The sequence below is a fragment of the Eptatretus burgeri genome, chromosome 13 (genome assembly GCF_056783735.1).
Source record: "Eptatretus burgeri isolate ZD-2024b chromosome 13, Ebu_testis_v1, whole genome shotgun sequence".
Lineage (NCBI taxonomy): Eukaryota > Metazoa > Chordata > Myxini > Myxiniformes > Myxinidae > Eptatretus > Eptatretus burgeri.
Window position 1 is genome coordinate 26,154,608 of NC_140973.1, and position 22,583 is coordinate 26,177,190.

Genomic DNA, 22,583 nt, shown 5'->3' on the forward strand with positions numbered 1-22,583 from the left:
GGTTAAACGTAGTGTGCTGCAATTGGGGAGTAAACCATCGTCGATTCATGACAAGTAGTTAGAAGCCATCGCGTACATCCACTGGAAAGCTCGACTGTATTCTAGAATTGGTTGCACGTTTGGAAGCACAGTTCCCTATCTGGGATGTATGATTTGCCGGGAAGGTAAAGCGGGATTTGGACACTGGACCCTTCCTAAATTAAGCATCTCAGATGACGTCTGTGGTTGTTTAACATCCTGTTGCCCCATGGAGTTATCTGCGGAGTGGCGGCTTCAGGATCGCCATCAGGGAAGTCAATTGCAAGAACTCCCCTTGTAATCTACCCCGAGTAGAATTCATAACAATACTATCCACAAGTTTACTGGCTGCTGAGAACACAAGGATCATGAAAGGAGGTTATTGAATGAAAAGGTTTGACACATCGAACACCTGGTGTTATTAAAGAACAAGCAAGTTTTCTTACGTTACCAGTACAATGTGGAAAGTACAACACTTACTGGGTACCAAGTGTAGTTTGTAAATCATTCTGAGACGTTCAGTCAGGTCCCCACGGTACAATATCCCTTGAAAAAACAAGACCAAATACAAACTTAACAAATTTGAAAAGTCATCTCAGTGAGAGCCAATCATTTACCAACAGCACTGTTTGCTCATTAGCATTTGAAGGATGCCTCGTCATGGAAAAGAAAGTGTGTCATATTCCTCAAGTAATTCAAATAAAAAACAAGTAAATTATTCCAAGTAAAGCAGATTTTTAAAAAATACAAAATTTCCATCAAAATCCCTGAACCTAAACAATAACAACAAAGTACAACAGTGAAAAGCAAAAAAAAAAAAACAAATGTTATGATATGGACAACCAATGTGACTTTATGGGTTCAACATCTCCGGCCTCACCGAGCACGGCAACAAGATCACGAAAGCTGACTAGGCCAGAGCCATCCCGATTTGCAATGTGGAAGGTCCTGTCGGCGAGGCAGACAGTGTGTGGACCATCAGGCCAGGGTGAGAGGCGTTGGAAGAGACGTTGGAAATGCGTGCGCCCAAGGCGGTACTGCATTGTGTAAGCCAGGTTTTGATTGTGACTGCAAAGGCTGTGCATTTCCTGGTCGCTGCTCCAATACATGTTGTGCAAATATTCCACCTGGTGGGTATCCGTGACATGAAATTTGTCTCAAAAATATCATGAATTATGATTAAAACATGAACATCATTCAATGCATCATTTTCTCTGGTTGTCATATCACAATGAGGCTATTTGATGGTGAAACAAAACTTCCTAGAGTCAAAAGTATCCCTCTTTACTTCGGATTTATTTCAGACCATGATATACAGCATTACCAAAAATAATGGCACAGTCAGGAAAAATGCAGGTTACAAAGTCACAAGTGTTGATTTGATGAATATGGGGTTGTTATACCTTTGGTATCAAGCACAGCTTGGACCCTGTCTTTAATACGATGTATAAAACTACGATGCAGTACAATCATCATTCTACATTACAAAAGTTATTCTGGTGCAATTCACAAATAATTTTGGCCTGCTCGTTTTCTCTTCAACATTGCCATGACATCATCTGTTGTCTTCTGTCCCCCAAAGGACATTATTCATCGTATGCTGACGTGAGGTTAAAGATCCAAGGACTGAAAAATATCAGAAATTATGTGACCGGAATTAACCAACCACCCACTGCATTTTGTTGTCATGCAACAGGGCGTTTCGCTGCAAGAATTGGTCGAGTCTACCATATCCTGTCTGAATGCTGTGGTATTTACTGCCCACCAATCAACAATCAACATAGTTGTGACAGCAAAAGAGAAAGAAAATAATTTATTTAAAGGAATTAATTTATCTTGACTCTTGTCATAAAGTGCATTTTAGAGCAGTCACATTTATCCCCCTCCCACCCCCCACTTTACCGTTGAATTAATACCAGGGTAGGGTTGACTCAACCTGTCATCCTTCCGAGGTCAGCAAAATGAGTACCAGCTTGCTGGGATGATTGAGGCAGTCGAGTATCCTGCATCGGAGTGGCTTGTGTCCAGGATTGTGCCCAATATCCCAGGAGACTACTTCAGCAGCACCGACACTACAGATTATGGTCCCAATGGATGGATGGATATTTACCTCAGGTATTCCTTCGAAGGTGTATTGTGCATTTCTTTGCACCATATTTTTCAGTATACAAGTCGATGTGAAGTATCTGTCGGACCCCACTATTCGTGGGGGATAAGTTCCTGAAAAATGCTGCGAATGTCGGGACATTTTTTTTCTTAAAATACAGTAAAACCCCGCTCTCTGAACACCCCGATTATCTGAACACCCCGCATACGAACGCGTTTTTGGCCAGTCCCGAATTTTTAGATAGGAAATCCTGTACATAGTGCCCCCGATAATCTGAACACCCCGAAAATGAACATGCTTTTTACCAGTCCCAAACCAGTTTTTACCCCGCACTGTGAACGCTACTCCAACCTTTGAAGGCATCAGTGCGAAACATAGCCATTGTTCAGCCGCGGCTGCATGGCAAACGTCATACAAACAAACGCCGTTGCTAATTACCACCCATCGCGCAGTTCGTTTTACTGGATGCAATGGCGTGGATAGAAAATGCAGCGGGATGTGAAGAGATACAGTGACTTAATTAGAACCTGTTTCTAAATTAATCAATGGTAATAAACCAATAAGCATCAATAATTACAATTTCGTCCAATCAGCAGTAGCCTCCCCCTGAGGGAGGGGCACAAGAAGGCCCTGCACACCTCCCTTTCCATCAATCTTCACTTGCTATTGAAGTTCACGCAGTACCATACACCAAAATGCCGAAAACGCGTCACGATGTGCCGTTGGAAGATCAAGTCCGTCTGGTGAAGGAAGCGGAATCCAAGTCACAACGCAAACTCGCTGCTGATTTCGGAATTTCACTGGGCACAGTGAAAGGTATTTTACGTCGTAAAGAGTCGATATTGAAGGAATTCGAAGACGGGGCCCTATCTTCGCGAAGTCGACGAAAAGGAGGCAGTTTCGTAGACATTGACAACCGCGTGCACACATGGTTCCATGCTGCTCGTTCAAAGAGGATCCCTGTCAGCAGACCTATGGTATAAGCGAAGGCCTTAGAAATCGCGACTGCCATTGGTGAGGTGGATTTCAAGGCATCCAATGGCTGGCTTGCCCGATTTCAAGCTCGAACCAAGATCTCAGCACGTGCAGTTAGCGGTGAGAGTGGTGGCGTTGATCAGACGACAGTAGAGGAGTGGAAAACGCGTCTGCCACAGTTATGCGATGGTTTCAAGCCACAAGACATTTTTAACGTTGATGCGACTGGCCTCTTCTTCCGTGCTCTACCCAAAAGGTCGCTGGTGGAAAAAGGAGACTCCTGTCATGGTATAAAGTCGCCAAAGGATCGAATAACGCTGCTGTTGTGCGCTAGTATGACTGGCGAGAAAGTTAAACCACTCGCTATCGGCAACGCAGTGAAACCACGTTGCTTTCGTAACATCAAAGTCGATTCCCTCCCTGTGTCGTGGACAGCAAACAAACGAGCGTGGATGACCTTAGCATTGTTCGTTGAATGGTTGAAAGCGCTGGACAAGAAGATGCCAAACCAACGGCGGAGGATTCTTCTCTTCCTAGACAATGCACCATCTCATCCAATGGGTGTGACACTGACGAACGTGACCGTAAAGTTCCTGCCTCCGAATGTTACGTCGGTCTTGCAGCCCCTTGACCAAGGTGTGATAAGCAACCTGAAGCGTCTTTTCAAACAACGGCTGCTCCAGCACGTGCTGTCGAAGATCGATACCGCTTCAAACGTAAACGAAATCTTGAAGAGCGTCAACGTTCTCCATGCTGTTCAGTGGAGCAGCAATGCAAGGGATAAATTCCAGCCGACGACGATTACCAAGTGCTTCGTCAAGTGCAGCTTCCCTTCAGAGTCATCCGATAGTGACTGGGATGCTGATGATGACCTCAGCCTGCTCGAGCTCATTTCGCGCGGTGCAGAGATTGGCGTATGCGACGACGTAACCCCCGAGGAATACGTTCGGTGTGACGATACGGTGTGCGTTCATGACTGCGAGGACGACGACTGGGAGAACGATTTAATGCGGAAAGACGATGATGAAGAGAATGTGGACAAAGAGAATGGGGACGAAGAGGAAGTGGAAGACATGCAGGTGACGGTACAAGATGGACTCAGTTGTGTGCAAAAGCTTAAAACTCTCTTTCTGAATCAAGGATGGGCAGAGTCGCTCGCTCCTTTGGAAAGAATCGAACATTCAGTTCAAGTTCATGTCCTGAAGAACACCTAATTGAAACCACAGAGTTTTATAACATCTTGGCTTTGAGACAAGTAATTGTATAAATTTCAAATTTTGATTCTCGTGCTGTCAATTTTGCGTTGCATTTTTGATCTTATCAATTTTCTTTCTTTCCGTGGCAAATAATTCGAATAATTGTATTATTACTACTGAATGCCAATAATTGCATGCTCATTTTGTCTGTGGAATGTGTATTTAGATGTGTATGTATTGATTAAACGACTTTTGTGATCTATCGAATACAGATGACGCGTTCATGGTCGGTTGATACCCTAATCCTCGATAATGTGAACACCCCGCATATGAACGCATTTTCGTCCAGTCTCAGAAGTGTTCAGAATAGCGGGGTTTTACTGTACATAGTCCAGGCGTGTGGAAGAGCGATTACACAAAACAAATCAGGACACAACATAACAAAGGGAACAGCAAGAAAAAGGGGAAACAGCAGCAGGGCAGAGGGAGAAAGTAGTTGGAGACAGACAAACAAGGGATGCAGGTAACAATGAGGGATAGGGGAAAACACAAAGGGTGGACAATATGGATACACAAGAAAAATTGCGTTTGACCAGTTTGTGATTTTGGCAAGGTCTGAGGGGAGAAGCTGCTGCCTATCTGTCAGAAGGATGAGAGATGTCATGGCAGAGAGTGGAGTCATCAGCAAAGAGATAAAGAGGATTTTTAGGAGAGTCAGTGAGATCCTTGATGAAGATTAGGAATAATATGGAGCCTTGACAGGGAGAGGAGAAGAAAGGGCTCTGTTGAGAGCCACATGTTGACTAATCGAGGGAGGAAGTCAGTAATCCAGGAATGGAATTGGCCTTGGATTCCATTGGCAGACATTTTGGAGAGCAGGGCAGGATGCCAGACTGTATCAAAAGCTCGAGATATGTCCAGAGAGACGGTCCTGATCTCGTGTCTGATATTGAGGGCGTCCACCGTTGTTGGGAGAGTGATCAGGTCTGAATGCGAATTGATGATCTGAGATGAGGCTGCTGGAGAAAAGGAATGATTTATATCAACTGTGATGATGGATTCCATAACCTTGCTGATGATTGGAAGTACAGTACACTAATTGGGCTGCAGTTAAGGGGATCTGTTTTTGCACCTTTTTGCTGTGATGTTGGCCAATTTCCAATTTCCCAGGTGGGATAGAGGAGACCAGTCCTGAAGTGTTAAAAAAATAAAATAAATTAAAAAAACTGCGAATACGCAAAGCGCAAATGTCGAAGCAGGTCACACTTTATGACCCGCGATTACACAGAGTCTGCGAATAACGAATACGTGAATAGCAGGGTCCGACAGTGCAAATTGCACAAGTTTCCCCAATTTTACCTGCACCAGCCAAGGAGGACAGAGGTTATGTTTTCACCCATGTCTGTCTGTCTGTGAGAAGGATATCTCAAACAGTTATTGACAGATTCGGACAATTTGGTGGACTAGTTGGGTGTGTGACAAGGATGAATTGATTTGATTTTGGTGAACAGCTGGATGCTATAATTTTTAATTAATTTTTCACCATTAAGGGTCAAAACTATATATTGCACGATACAGTAAGGATCTCAAAAAGTTGTGAACGGATCATGACAAAACATGGTGGATGATTTTGGTAGGTGACAAGAACAAGCCGATGAGATTTTGGTTCAGGTCAGCAGATCCGACCTATCAGTAGGATACAAAACGTACGCAGTCAGTCTGGCGGAGGTATGCGCTCTCACGAGTGCCATTCTAGTTCTTTCCTTCATTAATAGACAAGTCTATTTGGAGTACAAGACGAAGCTACATCAAGTACTGTAGTTAGCAAAACTGTCATTCAAAACAGAGGCGTTAATTCCTCCCCGACACTCACAACGCATCCAACACTGCCTATGGTACTTCCATGGTTATGAATATTAATTTGCTGTTTTGTGCATATTATTTGAATTATGTTGTGGGATGACCTTTCAGATAAATTCGGAATGGAAATAGTTTTTCAACATGTTTGTTATCATCTGGAGGTACAGCTTTCAAAACAATCTACAGAATCATTATCAGCACTGGCTCAAGGCACATTACATTTTGCCAGTCCAGAACACACTTCTCGCTGACACCGTATTTCCTGTACGCAGCCAAATTCCCACCATTTTCCTCAGCAAACTGAACCATTTCAAATTTCAAAGCTGCCTTGTACAACTTGCATGACTTTACAGGAGGCATTTTGCGATTACGGAGTTACGATGGATACACACTGTATGATTAGGTTTGAAAGGGAAGACTCAAACGTAATTGGTGAGTGCGTGATCGTTGTTGATTGGATCATTTTGCATGCAGCAGCAGATTAATGTTGAATTACTCACCCCATCGGCAAATGTTCCAGGCAACGATTTCTGTCGTGTGTTTTAAATTGACCATTACACAATTTATTTCACAAAATATCAGTTTGAATTTTTTTTTTTTAATTATGCAATTCAATGTCTTAAACCATGGAAAAGTCGTGTCAAGGTATGTACTTCTGGGGGGGGGGGGAGTATTGACTTGTACGCCAAAAAAAACATGGTATTTTGTTTTTAGCGAAGATACAAGTTCATCAGTTTATTTTTAAAAGAAGTAAAATATAAGGAAACATGCAACACTGTGTTGATAGAACATTGTTGGGCATCATGAGACAACATGCTTAAAAATTAAAAATGCAAAGGAAAAAAACAAAAAAAAAACCTTGAAAAGATGGAAAAGGTCTTCAAGCTCATTTGTGCTAAAGTTTGTGTGATCTGCACTTATGGTTCTAACCTGCAAAACAGAAGGTATTCAAAATAGTTATTGTAGCGGTATACATAGATACACAACTACATTTCCAAGCACTCCAGATAAATGTACGACCAGATGAACATTAATAGGAGTAATGCAAATCTTTCATTTTTCATTACCTTGACATTGGAATTTATGGTGAACATTGGCAAAAACAAAAGTCTGACAGTTGGTGAAGGTGCAGCCAAAAATAAAAAAGGGAGATTATTTTAAAATCTTGTATCTGAATACATTATTGGCATCTCCCGGAATGAGGTCAAAATGCAAGGCGAGTTGACCCTGCATCCAAATTTCCTGCCTCGTGAAGATCACTTAAAAAAAACTAAGAATTCTGGATCGGATCTGTTCTGTCTGTTACCTGCTTTTTTGTATACATAGTTAAGGCTCATGGTAGAGCTACAATTAGTCGACTGAACTGATCAGGGCACAACAGGTCAAAAGGAAGTTGAGAGAGGTGGTGGGGGTGGTGGGGTGGGAGACACCAACAGCAGAGTTGAATGCCAAGACAGAGGTAGACTTGGACAAACAATGGGTGTGGAAAGGGATGGGAGGCAAGAGAGCATGCATAGAGTGGACAAGATGGATACAGAAGGAAACTATCATGAGGGAAAACTGGAAATTTGGAAGGGAAAGGGATTGCAGTGGGGTGGGAGAGGGGGGTTAACAAGGGCAGAAAGGGTCATTGTTTTTGGATTGCGGATGACCTGAGATGGTGGTGAACAGCTGTCTTCAAGATCTGAAGGGAAGAATGAGATTGAAGAGAATGTGGAAGTTCATTCCACAGATGGGAGAAAAGAGGAACAAAAGTGTGGAGGTGAGCAGTGATCCTGGATTTAGGTATTCTAACCAGAAGGGGGTTGATGGTGGACCATGCGTGCCCTGCAGAAACCTGGGGGTGGGGAGGGGGGAGAAAGCATGGAAAGAGCAGAGGGTGCAACACCAGAAAGGAAGCGGTAGAAGACAGAGAGACCACCGACCTGTATGCAATGGTATTGTGATAGACCCATAGACTCAGATTAATTGCAGAAGATTCCCATCCAATAATCTTGAAGGCCTTGGTCTCCACGGCATGAAAATGAGCACCATAGGAGGCAGGGGAGCCCAGTCCAGAGGGGAGAGGTGTACTCCTTCAAGGTGCGGATAAAGGCCTTGGAGGTGGATCGGAGTTCAGGTGTGCCAATTAAGGACTTTATACGGAGGATGCCCAGTCAGTGGCCAGCCTTGGAGGCCAATTCGATATGTAGCTTGCCCAAGAAAGATCATGGCTGATAGTGAGAGCCGGAAGTTTGAATGACTGATATTCCTCACGAGGAATGTTAAGAAGGCAAATGGTGTGTGTGTGTGTGTGTGTGTGTGTGTGTCTGTGTTTTTTTTGGGGTGGGGGGAGGTTCCAGATGGTACTTTTGGAGAGAGATCGTGAGGGTGAGATTTGTCAGGATTGAAAGATGTATTCCAAGTGTATGACCATCTTATGATTTTGTCAAGGTCAAGGTCTGAGATGGAAGAGGCTGCAGCCTTTTTGTCTGAAGGATGCAGGATGTCACAGAAGAAGATGGAGTCATCAGCAAAGAGATAAAGAGGATTTTCCAGAGATTCAGAGAGATCGTTGATGAAGATCAGGAACTGGACTGGGCCCAGAACACTGCGTTTGGGCACTCCAGCCTTGACAGGGAGGGGAGATGAGAGGAATCCATTGAATGCCACACGTTGGCCATGAGAATGGAGGAAGTCAGTAAGCCCAATGTGGAGTTGGCCTTGGATGCCATAGGCATAGGTTTTACAAACAGGTTTCCGTGTCTTACACGTACTTACTTGGTGATGTCGCGTCAAATTTGAGATTGTGTTTGTCAAGGCCACAAAAAGACGACATGCTCAGTTCATTAGGCCTGACAAGTATTTGCTCTCCTCTCCTGGGTGTCCTCTTCTCACACCTTTCGATTACATATAAAATCTTCTCAAAAAATAAACAAAAAAGAAATCGATTATTGCAATTTTCTTGGAATTTTTGTTTTTACTCATTCTGCTTCTTATTCCTTCCTAAACTCATTCTTCATTATTTGTGCGCACTGCAGACCCCACTGCACATCCCACTCTCTCATCTCCTCCAACACCTGCACTCCCACAAAAGGATTAGCCACAACCTCTCCACAGCAACGGATATCAATTCCACCTTGGAATACTTTCACAAAGTCTACTTTTTCCTCATTCATCAGTAAATTCCAACCCGCATGCCGTTTCCTATCCATCATCTACACCCTGAGAGACTAAATCATGTGGGAAGGTGGAGGCAGTCAAGCAGCTAACTTTCTCCATAAAGAAAGCTATCTTGACTGAAGAAAACTTTCGTTCATGCCATTAGGCTCACAAATGTATGTCCATTCTGAAGCAAGCTGGAAAACATCATGGAAATCTCAAGGATTAACTTTCCAACCATCCTCCTTCTGCAAAGTCATGGTGCCTCCTTGTCAAGTCTGTCTCTGGCGTATACTAATCTTCCATCCCCTCCCACAATCTAAATGGCATCTCTACAGACTCTGCTGAGAGAAAGCAGAATGTCTTAACTGTGTTTGCCTCCAAATATAGTGTACCCAACCCATGCTGCCCTGGCCCTATATTACTCCTTTCTACCTAGTGTCCACTGGACTTTATGCCCTCACCCGAGAAGGTAGAAAAACATTCTGTCCTGCTTTGACAGTCCAGCTGTAGGCCGCTATTCCGTTAGTTCTATTCAGCCTGGCTCTTGGCCAGCTCCGGTCTGCCTGAAAGTCAGCAAAGGTCGCTTCCCTCCACAAGAGGGGTGCAAAAACATATTCTCTCAATTACACACCAACAACCTTCCATATGCCTGGTGTTGGCTCAATGGTAAGGGTGGTGGGCTTGGGATCCGAGGATCCTGAATTCAAATCCTGCTTGGCTGTTGAATTAATACCAGGTGGGGTTGACTCAGCCTGTCACCCTTCTGAGGTCAGCAAAATGAATGCCAGATTGCTGGTATCCTGTGTCGGAGTGGCGACCCATCCAGGATTGTGCCCAATAGCCAAGGAGACTGCTTTAGCAGTACCAACACACTGCACAGAGAATGGTCCCAATGGATGGATGGAACCTTCCATCCAATTAAAAGCAAAGTCAAGAAATCCATGACTGCGACTGATGTCAAGTCTTTCCTCTTTTCAAACAGCCTCACTTTTGACCATGAGTTTGGATTCTGTCTTCGTCAATCAACACTGGACATGCTGCTGCTCTTCTTTCATCAATGGTTGACGGCCCTTTTCCCTGGAAACATCACAGGTGCTCAACAGAGTTTGGTATTCTGCTTTCACATTGTTATCCAAGCTCTCAGCCTGTGGCATAAAAGACCACCATGATTCCTGGATTTCTGGCTTCTTATACGCAGGCTGCCCATGCATTGCTATCATTGAAACCCACTCCTCTCCTCATTGATGCTGAAGTTCCCAAGGCAATGTGTTAGACCCATTCTTGTTCCTCATCTATTTACCACTCCAATGCTCTGAAAACCCCTTTCTGCCTTTTTACAGACTCCAAACTGTGTTGTACTGTGCCCACATAACACTGATAAGCAGACAGCAGCATCATCATAACTCTCTGATGACGTGGAAATTATTGATGATGGTCTGACAAATATAACATGTCCTTCAATCCAGAAAATCTCAGTCTCACCCTGTCGTTCCGTACGAATCATTAAAAGACAGCTGCTCACCACCATCTCAGAGCTTCAAGACAGCTGTTCACCACCATCCCCCTTCCAAAACCATATTTTCCACCCCCACCCAAAGGTCACCTCTTTCCAAGTTTTCAGTTTTTCCTTCCTGAAAAATTGTGGCTGTAAACATCTTGCTCACTTCAAGTCTTCTCTGAGCCCCCATTTTTACCTAAATCCCTTATTTCTCCAAGTCACCATCTACTTTGTCCCTCATCCCTGTTGTTGGTGCATTTCCCTCCCTCTCTTTCCACTGCTCCTTTTTTTGCCTGTGATGTGTCGTTGTTGTTGTGCTTCTTGTTGGGGATCGATTTTTAAAATATGCACCCATTGTTCGGACAGCTACCGGATCCCACCCACATTTGTTGCTCGACTCCACCCATCATGGCACCCAGACAAAATTATAGGGCTGCCATCTTGGTTTTCTGGTGGTCCTAAGACATCAGGCTTGTAGGCCTCTGCTGATTAAACAATGCCCAGAGTTGTTGCCTCAGATTTCCATAAGCTTTGTTTGGGTCGGGTGTTACTCACGATGAGGAACCCCGAAAAATCTCATCAATGTCGAATAAAGAATAATTAGTAAGGTGTAATCAAGCCAGTCAACATGCATGGCATGCACCTCCCTCAATAACATTGTTTTGTAATTTTTAAACGGCCCCATATTGGGGTGACCATGTGACGAATCAGCTCGTTCCGATATAACCTTGGCCGAGGCTGACATGGATGAGAGGTGTCAAATTAATCTTTTCATAGTGCAGTAACGCGCGTTTCCCAATCGTGCTGTTCATCTTTTAAGATTGCTTTTAATGCGCATTTTCCAATCGGCTTGCTTCCGGATTTTGACGCAGGTTGTGACCACAATGCAGTCTTTCTTGTTCGCTTATGTCTGGATCCGTTCAATGTTCTCGCTCTTCCACAAACCTCAACATTGTATACAAAAAAAAAATAAACTCACCGATTGATTTATATGGTCAGCTGCTGAAAGAGGTTTTGCCTCCTGAACTTTGACATCTCACCATCAGCTATGACCTCTCCTGGGACACCCATGTAGCAAAGCTGGACTCCAAAGCCAGCTGCAGACTGGCCATCCTCATTCCTTGAAAATTCATAACTACACTGTTTATATGGCTTTTGTCAATAGCTCAATGGAGTTTTTTTTCCTCCCCTGTAAGCAGGCACCAGCACCACACATCTGTCTCTTCAATATTCTATGGAATCTCCTGCAATGAAGCCGAAGCACAAGGTCTGGCTGCTCTCACATCACATGCAAGCAGGTAGCCTATTTTATTTCCTTTTTTAATGCCTCTCGATGACTGAGCTCCCTCTGCTCTCAGCCCATCAATCCTTCCCAAACACTCCAGGATGTACACTTTCTTCCAGTAACCCCCTCCTTGTGAAAGCTCAAAAATCCAGATTGACTGTAACCTCGACTCTTTTGTTCCTACCGTATGTTTACCGCCTTCCAGACAATGTGCTCTCCCACTCTATTTTTTTTTTCCAAGGCTTCAAAAGTGGCAGTGCACCATTCTCAGTCAACCCCCATCCTTACCCAATCTTTATTAACCCCTCTCACCCTTCCTAACCTAACACCTTTACTTGCAGTGTTTCCTTCCCTTTTCACCCTTTTCCTGTTCGTTCATGATCTTGCTTGATGTGTCCATCTGTGGCCCCACTGTCCAACTATGTAACCACCTGTCACTTTTCTCTTCCATGAGAAAAAAATAATTCCATGACCAAAAATAAAAAGCATAAATAAATGCATTCAGTGTACTAAATGCAACGTGTTAATAACAGAAAAAAACAGACAACATCGTGTGAATAAGTTTGAGAAAGAGTGAAATCGAGACAAGCCGATCTTGAGACAAGTGCGCTAATGGACACTAAACCCAACTTGCTTCAACAGTTATATCAAACTGGCATCCAAAGTAAGGACAGCAAGAGCCTCTCCTGTCCACTGCATGGAGTGCATAATTTTTTTTTTTTTAAATAACCAGTCAGCTAAGATTTTCTCTCGTTTACCAACTGTCAGGGAAGATATATATTAGCCAGGTTACGTTCATATGGGATGGACACAGTAATGTAACAAAGTCTCAATATACCATGAGCACTGTATTGAAAGCCCTCCCATGAGGCAAACAGAATGTGCACTCCAAACACATTTTAACATTGATAAATGCCCACATAACAGTTCCAAGGTGCCAAACTCAATGACCAAAGCAAGATTTTGCAGTCAAGGCAAAAGACGTTTGCAAAAAATTCCAGAGTATATCATTTTTGCATCTTTGCAAAGTGCCAAGAGAATTCCGGCCAGTAAGTGGCAAATGGAGGGACTGGAAATAAAAGTAAAAAGAAAAACAACAAAAACATCAAACACAGGCTTAATTTGACATCTTCATGTGTACATTCAAAATTGTGCAACATGTGATACTTGTTGAAAAATGACCAATTAAATAGTTAAACAAGTGGAAGCAATGAGCAGAGAGAAATAAAAGTCTGAAGACGACGATGGTTCACGAGCGGTATTTGACAATGTAGATCGTTTCAGACATCAAGGATGAGACAATGTGATAATGTTTGACCAAGTTATAAAAATTATCAACATGATGTGGTACGAGTGACAGGTTATTAGCTGCAAAATGTCGAAAACCTGGTTTCGTTCAACAACTTTCAAAATTTGACCTTTGCATAACCTTTAAAGGTCCCAAAACAATGTTGTGGACATTAAAATAAGGAAACACGATACGTGCTATAGCTTATTGGAGTTAGTTCGTCGAAGAAGGTCGAAAACCCGGTTCGATTCCCACAACTTTGAAAATTTGACCTTTGTGAACTTTAAAGGTCAAAGGTCAAGGATTATGACCTTTGGTGCAAAACTTCCTCTGGAACATTCCAGGAACAATATAACGTCATATAGGCTATATGGCATTTCGCACTCCTCGGATTATCCATACTTTGATGAAATCAGCGTAAAAACAAACTTGAAGGGGGCACCACGGGCAAGGTGTTCAATCAATCAACGGGCAATAGAGCAAAATAGTTTCAAGACTTTAGGTGGGGAACAACCTAAAGATTACGCATAAAAAATATTGTCATCCTAGCTCTCAAAGTTTGGGCGGTCGTATGATTTTTATGTAAAAATTCTAAATTTTCTAAGTTCGTGACCGTGTGACCTGGACCTTGGGACGAAAATGAAAAAGAGCTCCGTGGGGCTATGCAGGTGCCATTGGACTAACCAAAATACCAAAACCCCTGTCAGATTCGACAAACCCCCTAGGAGAAGATGCAAATTGAAATCGGCTACCCCCTAAAAACACATTTTTTGGGCGTGGCTCCACCCATAATGGGCGCACCATGCCCATTTTCAGGAAAACACAACTAGATCATGATATAAACCTCCCACCAAAATTTTATCAGGATCGGATCAAAACTCACGGAGCTATGCTAGGGACAGACAGACAGACAGACAGACAGACAGACAGACACAGACACACAACAATAACGAATATAGTGGTCACTTATTTTTTTTGTGAAAATATTTTTTCACTTTTTTCGTGAACCAAAAACTTACCACATTACGTTTTGTCGTGTCTTCGAGAGACTGCACGACTTCCAAGCGCTTTTTTCGTCGCATCTGCTCAATGATATCAAATGTCACACCGCTGAACTTCTGAAAGAGGAGAAAACAGATTGTACATACATTTTTATACTTACGAAAGTCATCCGAAACAATTTATCAGCACACGTACTAATACATACATACATACATACATACATACTTCTACGTGGAAAGGGAGATAAGGGGAGATTGCAAGCTAGTTTGTGGGAAGACAGTGTAGACCGTGTGATCCAGTAATTCATCCTGTGTTAGCTATTTGTCCAGAAGCGAATCATATCGTAAAACGTGTGCCGAGGCGGCAACGAGTGCAAACCTTTAGGGAGCGTAGAGTAAGGATATGTTGTGTAAAAACTCCTGAAAGAAGGCAAGTACAGGTGGAGGATTGGTGGCCATGGAAAGGCATAAGTGCATTTTATGGGATGCTAATGGACACTCAGAAAGCGCAACAAGCAGGCATGGTAGTTCTGCTGTTGCCTTGCGAAGCAACACAGGATAAGCGGCCTCGTGCGCTGTGGTTGGGGGCCTGTATGGGGAAGGGGCAGAACATATGCTGTGGGAAAGAGCCACCCCCAACCAGTGGAGTGGTCAGTGGGGACCAGCTGTGGGCAATCCAAGTGCTGTGGTGGAGCACTGTCCCTGTGCTGGGGAGCAGCCAATGGGAACCAGCAATGTGCTGTTGTACAATAAAACCTGTTGAATGTATGTGCGTGCGTGAATTCGTTCACACACAAACACACACACACACACACACACACACACACACACACACACACACACACACACACACACACACACACACACACACACACACACACACACACACACACACACACACACACACACACACACACACACACACACACACACACACACCTAATGGAAAGTAAGGGAGACATCACCCTGCATCACCATCATGCCTACTTGCGTTTGCTCCACAAGCTGCAGTGCAGCCACAACCATTGTCGGCCTGGAACCACACCAACCTGTGCCTTGTTAAGGCCTCGCTTGCCACTTTGTTCTTCATTGTGTGAATCTGGCATTTTGGTGCCATTAGTGGAGTTATATCTAGTTATTTTGTATATAGGTTTGTGCATCAGGTCAGGTATGGGAATATACGCCGGAGCAGCGCGTCACTGCATCCACTTTCCACCGCTACTCCAGGGGCCTCTGTCTGACCATTCCCCAGGCAGATTCCTGGCCCATCCCCATCTCCTTGAGATGCCGATCAACCTGCAGTAACCACAAGGCATGTGGTCAGCCGATTGGCCTCCTCCACTTACGAGGCTCTCTCACTGAGAGAATCTGGTAAGCAGGATCAGCATCAGGAAAACAAGCCACAAGACCATAAAGCTGCAGCTGATGCTCACTGATGATGCAGGTAATAAATCTCATTTGAGTCGAGCTCTACAACCGCTCGTTGGACACAAAGTGTGACCAGCGATAGCGAAGGATTTTCCGAAGAGATCTGGTACCGAAGGAGTGAAGTGTCCATCTCAGATCCCTGGTCAGAGTCCAAGTTTCACATCCGCAAAGCAAGACTGGAAGCACCAAGGACTTAAAAATTCGGACTTTCGTCCTCCTGCATAGGTACCAACAGCGCCACACCCAATGATCCAGTGAATCCACGATTCCCGAGGCTCGACCCAGACGTCTATTGACCTCTGGCTCACAACAGGCGGAGACATGAATATCACTGCCAAAGTAAGTAAATCTCTGTGACCTCAACATCCTCACCACAAACAGGTACAGACAAGATAACAGCATCCAAGATGTCAGTAAAAGCCTGGATCTTAGTTTTAACCCAGGAAACACATAATCCCAGCAGCTCCGACAAATCACTCAGTGCCTCGAGGGCCCTGATAAGGACATTCAACGTCTCTACAAAGATGACTGAATCATCTGCAAAACCAAGGTCAGAAATCTTGACATTCCCAAACGATGCACCGCAGCTTGATCTCTCCAACATCCTCCACACAATCCAGACCATACAATCGCTGAAAAGTGTGGGGGCCAATTCACACCCCTGACGAACTCAGTAAGAACTGGAAATAAGTCAGAGATGGTATCACATCTCACAGCACTCTCAGTACCAGAGTATAGTTCAGACATCAGATTGATCAGTTTTGGTGGCACCCCACGAAGACCAATAACACAGGTCTGCAAAATGGAACTTTAAAAAAAAGTTTCAATAATTTTATGTTACTTTATATATTTTTGGGGTGCTAATTTGAAATATCAAAACATTTTTATTCCATCACGTAAGGTTTTCTTACAAATTGATGATGAAATATACAAGAATTTTAGGTAAATTCCCATATGGTAAGACAAAATGAAACTAATAAAAATAAATTTGGTACTCTATTTAGCAAAGAGAAATGGCACAAACGCAAGTAAGACAATAGATTCTTTACAAGTGCTCCAATCATTTTTTAGGTTCAGCACCTCAAAATCTCTTCTTTCTCACTTGAAAACTACACCTGGAACTTTTTCGTTTGTGAGCATTTGGTGGACTTTCACGATGCAACATCCAGCAGTGGTCGGCCATCATACTGACATTCCATCTTCCCTGATATCTTCTCTTCTTTCCATCTCCTTCATATCTTGATGAAACCTTTCCCCTTGTTCTTCACTCACATCCCCTAGATTTTCCGGAAATTAATCCAAATGGGCACGTAGGAAATGAACTTTAAGGCTCATTTTACATCCTAAGGCCTCAAACTTTTCTAGTATTCTTCCCACGATGTCTTTGTAGTTTGGATCCTTGTACCCAAGAAGTTCTTCATCACATCTTTCAAACTAATCCATGCATCTTTTTCAGGATCACGAAGAGAGTTTTCAAAGTTTTCATCCTTGACGAGTTTTCTTATATCTGGTCCAACAAATACACCCTCTTTAACCTTGGCATCTGATAGAGCAGGAAACTTACTACGCAAATACTTGAAGTCTTCTGCATCCTGTGGCAAAGCTTTTACAAACTGCTTCATCAGGTCAAGTTTTATATGTAGAGGAGGCAAAAGAACCCTTTTCGGATTCACCAAGCTTTCTTGAAGGATGATCTTTGTCCCTGGTGTAAGCGTATCCCTTCTTGGCCATTGTTTTTGAGACCAATGGAGGTCCCTGGCTCTACTATCCCACTCACACAAGAAATAAGGAAACTTTGTGTAGCCTGACTGTTGTCCAAGTAACATGCAAATTATCTTCAAGTCACCACAAATCGTCCAGTTGTGATCTTTGTATTTAACCATGTTTAAGAGTAACATCAAATTTTCATGTGTCTCCTTCATGATCACTGAGTGTCCAACAGGGATGGAAGCACATTTATTACCATTATGCAAAAGAACTGCTTTAAGACTTCTCTTTGAAGAGTCAATAAAGAGTCTCTATTCATCAGAGCTGTAACTTATTCCAAACGTTTCTATTAGTCCTGATGGATCTGTACAATAAACGAAATCATTTTCTTGAGCAAAATACAGAACAAACGCTTTTTCTCGGTTAAGATACCAAGAGAATGATGCACCAGGAGCTAAAAGACTCTTGGATTTAAGTCTGGAGCCTAAAAGCTCTGCTGACACCTTTGCAAGTCCCAAGTCCCTCACGAGATCATTTAATTCACACTGGTTGAATAGTTGAGGTTCTTCACTTTTACCACTATTGAAGTCTACATCATCATTGCTATTGCTGCTTTCTGACTCAGAACTTAAGTGTATGTCTTCAAGGTTTCCTGGTGGTGATGGGACTGGAACATCTGGCCCATGGGCAACAGGTCACAATGCAGATGGGAGATTTGGATAAACAATGTTTTTCACACTCTTTGAATTGTGTCCTTGTACCTTACATGAGTAAAAGTAGCAGTCATCACTGTGATTTTTAGGCTCTCTCCATACCATTGGAATCCCAAACGAAAAGACTTCTTTGTACATTTTGTCCATTGTCTTAGTTCTTCAACACAAATTGAGCAGACCTTATGAGGAGTCCATGTCTTATCTTGGTCTCCTAATTTCACACCAAAGTAGGCATAGTAAGATTTTTTAACAAAGTAAGTTATGTATCTCTGATGTTTCTTAGTCATAAACTCGCCACAAATGTAACAAAATTTGTCCGGGCTGGTTGCACATCCTCTGGAAGCCATTATTGTTTCCCATCATGTACAGATCTGTAAAGAAGAAGTAATGGGATTAGAGAAAGGGGATATTACATTAGGATAAAATAGTAAAACACAATAATCAAACTCTGGCACACTGGTAAAACGCAATGATCGATTTTGTGAAGAAACTATACATGATAGGATAATTTATTTGTCATTTTTGAAACCGGAAGGTAAAAATTGATCAAATTCATCAAATAAATATGAAACAATTTTCTGGTCGCAGACCTGTGTAATCTTCCAGAGGGCATCCCGATTCACTGATTCAAACGCTTTACAGAGATAAACATGGGCTGCAGGTAGCCCCTGCCGAAACTCTCCTCTGCATTTGGTGAGGACCCGAAGAGCAAGGATACGATCAATCGTTGACCTCTTTGGTGTAAAGCCTGATTGCTCTGGGTGCTGGTGCTCAAGCAGATGGTGGCGAACCCTATCAATAATAATCCGAGCAAATACCTTGCCCGGCACTGAGAACAGAGTCACCCCTCAGTAGTTGTTGCAGTCCTGGAAAGTACCCTTCCCTTTCCAGAAAAGCACAATGAGGCCCCTCTTCCAGTCAGTTGGGATGATGCTTGTGTTCCAGACAGAGCAAAGAACTACATGCAGACAAAAGTACATTATTTCCACCAACCATGAGAAGTTCAGCATGGATGCCACAGATCCCAGGAGCTTTACCTCTTTTTAATTGGTTCCCCACTGCCTGTGTTTCCACAAACGAATGTGGTTCATAGTTGATTGGAGGGTCAGCAAAAGGGATAGGTACACCACGATGTCCAACTCAACGGCCGGTGGGTTAGCCTGGTACAGCTGCTCAAAGTAACCGGCCCAGCAGGCCTTCACTTGGGACTCCGCCGTCAAGAGCCCGTCACCCTCTGCTCTAACTGCAGTACACCGAGGAATGGGCTTGGAGGAACGCAATGCATGAATTCCTCTCGAAGCAGGGCAAGAATCACTTGGCCACAGGTGATGCTCTTCCCCTTCACAGATTCCTCACACACAGGCCTCCTTATCTGCCCTCAGTGCACGTAGAGTTTTACACCTCAACTCCCTGAACAATGCAGCTCTGCCATTAAGCCTGGCCCTGCAACTCTGGTCAATGGTATCCAGTGTCCCTTGGGAGACAAAGTTCTTCTTTGCCTGACAGTGGGTTCCAAGACATCCACCGGCAACATCAAGGATGGTCGTCTTGAAGGCACTCCACAACTCTTTAGGACTCCCCAAAACTCCCCAAATCCCCACTCAGCCTGTTCACAAGCTCCTCAGCTACCCTCTCATCCTTGACCTCGCAAACATCCATTCTAGGCTGGGATGGTATCATTTTCCTGATTTTAAGCTGCAACTTCAGAGTTGCTACAACAAGCCTGTGGTCGGTATTGAGGAACTCAGTACTCTGGTGGACCCTGTAGTTCCGAATCATCCTCCAGCGCCCATCAACGGGCACATGGTCAATCTACTTTGCCACACCACCAGCGTTGGAATACCAAGTCCAGCGATGAGCCTGTGGATGCTGAAACCATGAAACAGCAACCCCACTCCACGACTTCTTGAAAAGTCAATGGAGCTTGATGCTATTCTGGTTCACATTTCCAGACCAATGAAGATCAACACGTCTCTCATAACCATCTCCGTCAGTGCCTGTCGATGCATTGCAATCCCCCAAGACTAGAAGAGTATCTTGCCTGGGGTAATGATCAACCCCAGACTTGAGCGTAGCATCAAATGCCTCCTTCACAGTGACATTACTTGCCTCAGTCGAAGCATATACAGAGATCATGGAAATGACACGCAAGGAGTGACAAATCCTCAGTCAGTGTTTCCTCAATTATCAATGGAGTCAGTTTATTGGACATAGCTACATCAACTCCGTGGACATGGTTACCATCAGAGCGACCAGACCAGTAGTTGGAGGAACCACCCATCATGATCTCATTACTATCAGGTCTGCGAACCTCAGAGACAGCTGCAATATCGATGTTCAAACGCTGGAGCACAGATGATAGCAGAGACAGGTGATCATCCTCTTTTAGGGTTCGCACATTCCAGGCATCCACCCGAAGAGACCACCCGAAGGGATCAGAGTAACCCGAGGAGACAGCCGTATGACAGATACCTCAGCACCGCCCCAGCACAAACTAGCGCAATCTGACCCAAGAAGGTTACCCCGTGCTTTCCCATCGTCAAAGAGTGGCGATTCCGAAGGCTTTGCCGCATTCCCTTCATCCGGTGAGATGCCCAGCGAAGGACAGTTGCACAGGAGGTACTCCGATGGAATGGATTTTGTTTTCTTTGTGTTTTTTTTTTTTTGTGCGTTTTACATAATGCAGTGTTTTACGGTGGTCGGAGTGCAAATCCTGCCACCAACATCCAAGAAAAAGGTAACCCAACAGCAGGAGGATGTCTTTCGATGCAGTTGGGCACCATACATGGATGGCCATTGGCTCACAAGGAGCTCCTCCACCCTTTGACAGGTTTTGTTTCTAATCCTGCTGGATGTCCATATCCATACACCCTCCTCACTAGGAAACCTGGTGGGGGAGACGGTTTAGTCATCGACAACCCGACCATGAAACAGGTTAGTGCAGGTTTACATGGTTCCTGTAGCAAGTCTGGCCTGACCTGCCAATGGCCAGATTGACATGATCTGGCCTGACCTGCCAATCAGATCTCACTAGTTGAACCTGATCCAGTAGAACATATAAGGCCCAATACATTTTTGAAATGTCATGCTGTGCAGTGTATCATTTTTGGCCCATCTTCTAATGATGAAGACTCACTTGAAAAATTAAAAAAATTGGCATATCCGGATCTGGATTCAGATCTTCACCAAAATTGAATCAATTCGTCTTCACCACACACCCAATCTGTCCACCAAGTTCCGTCCGAATCCGTCAACTTTTGGAGATATTGTGCTCTATATCGTTTTGGCCCAATCTCTCAGTGAAGTATCATTTTAAAAAAAAATTATCGGATCCGGATCCGAATCTTCACCAAAATGTAATAAATTCAGCCTTGTTACACACTCAAGCTGTCCACCAAATTTCATCTGAATGCATCCACAACTTTTTGAGATATCCAGTACACAAAGACAGACAGACAAACAAACAGACAGAGAGAAATTGACAGACAAACAGACAGACAAGTGAAAACATAGCCTCCTTCCACCTCCGGTGGTGGGAGGTAATTATTTGAACAATGATTATACAAATTAGATTCTATCCAATGACAAAATAATAAAGTGAGGAAGTGCAAATGCAAAAATATAAATTAACTTTCCTCTCGATTAAAGAGTTTCAATACTGGAAGATTCCACTTTCAAACCCGGTAACAAATTTAATGGCGTGCCACACCTAAAAGAGGGTAAATCTTCCAAAGGTAACTTTACTCTTCCAAAGGGAGGAACCAGGGCATGGCAAAAATAACAAAAGGGATGATGATACAGCCGTACTTGCTCTGCAGCTCGAATCAATTCGTGAACATCCACTGTTGGCTGATTTTTTCCATCAGCACTCAGGATAGCATGCAGATGAGGCACAGATGGGAGAATGCTGTCCTTGTTTGTTACATTGTCCAGGTACCTGTCAAAATAGATCTTTTTTTTTTAATAAAAAGTGATAAGGAACCACATCACTAAGATCGTAGCTTAGAGACACATGGTAATCAAAAGAATTACTACTTTACATACTAAAATAAACAATTTTTTTTCATGGATAAGCACTGCATAAAACAAAAACAGTGCCCACTTTGTGCCATGAAGGCACAGAGTATCAAAAATACAAATGAGAGAATACAAATCATAAAAGAAAAACAAGGTGATGGAATCATACATACAAAACAACATTATCATAAGTATACTGTATTAGACTTTAAGATATTTCTGAGATATCCTGCTCAAAGACAGACAGACAGACACGGGTGAAAACATAACCTCCGTCCACCTTCGGGAGCGGAGATAACAACTGATTAATTATTGTGTGTACTGCACAATAAAACCTGCATATTAA

At 43.5% G+C, this 22,583-nt stretch overlaps 1 protein-coding gene across 1 annotated transcript in view; it reads right to left on the minus strand.

Moving 5' to 3' along the window:
* The window catches only part of LOC147014111 (TBC1 domain family member 9-like), a 98,619-nt gene that overhangs the window by 8,298 nt on the left and 67,738 nt on the right, over positions 1–22,583 (minus strand). The window contains exons 13-17 of the mRNA XM_085851796.1: positions 22,028–22,157; positions 14,391–14,489; positions 7,015–7,086; positions 899–1,145; positions 499–564 (exon numbers count right to left, since the gene is read on the minus strand). Of these exons, the coding sequence (XP_085707922.1) occupies positions 499–564; positions 899–1,145; positions 7,015–7,086; positions 14,391–14,489; positions 22,028–22,157 (614 nt within the window). The remainder of the gene's footprint in view (positions 1–498; positions 565–898; positions 1,146–7,014; positions 7,087–14,390; positions 14,490–22,027; positions 22,158–22,583) is intronic.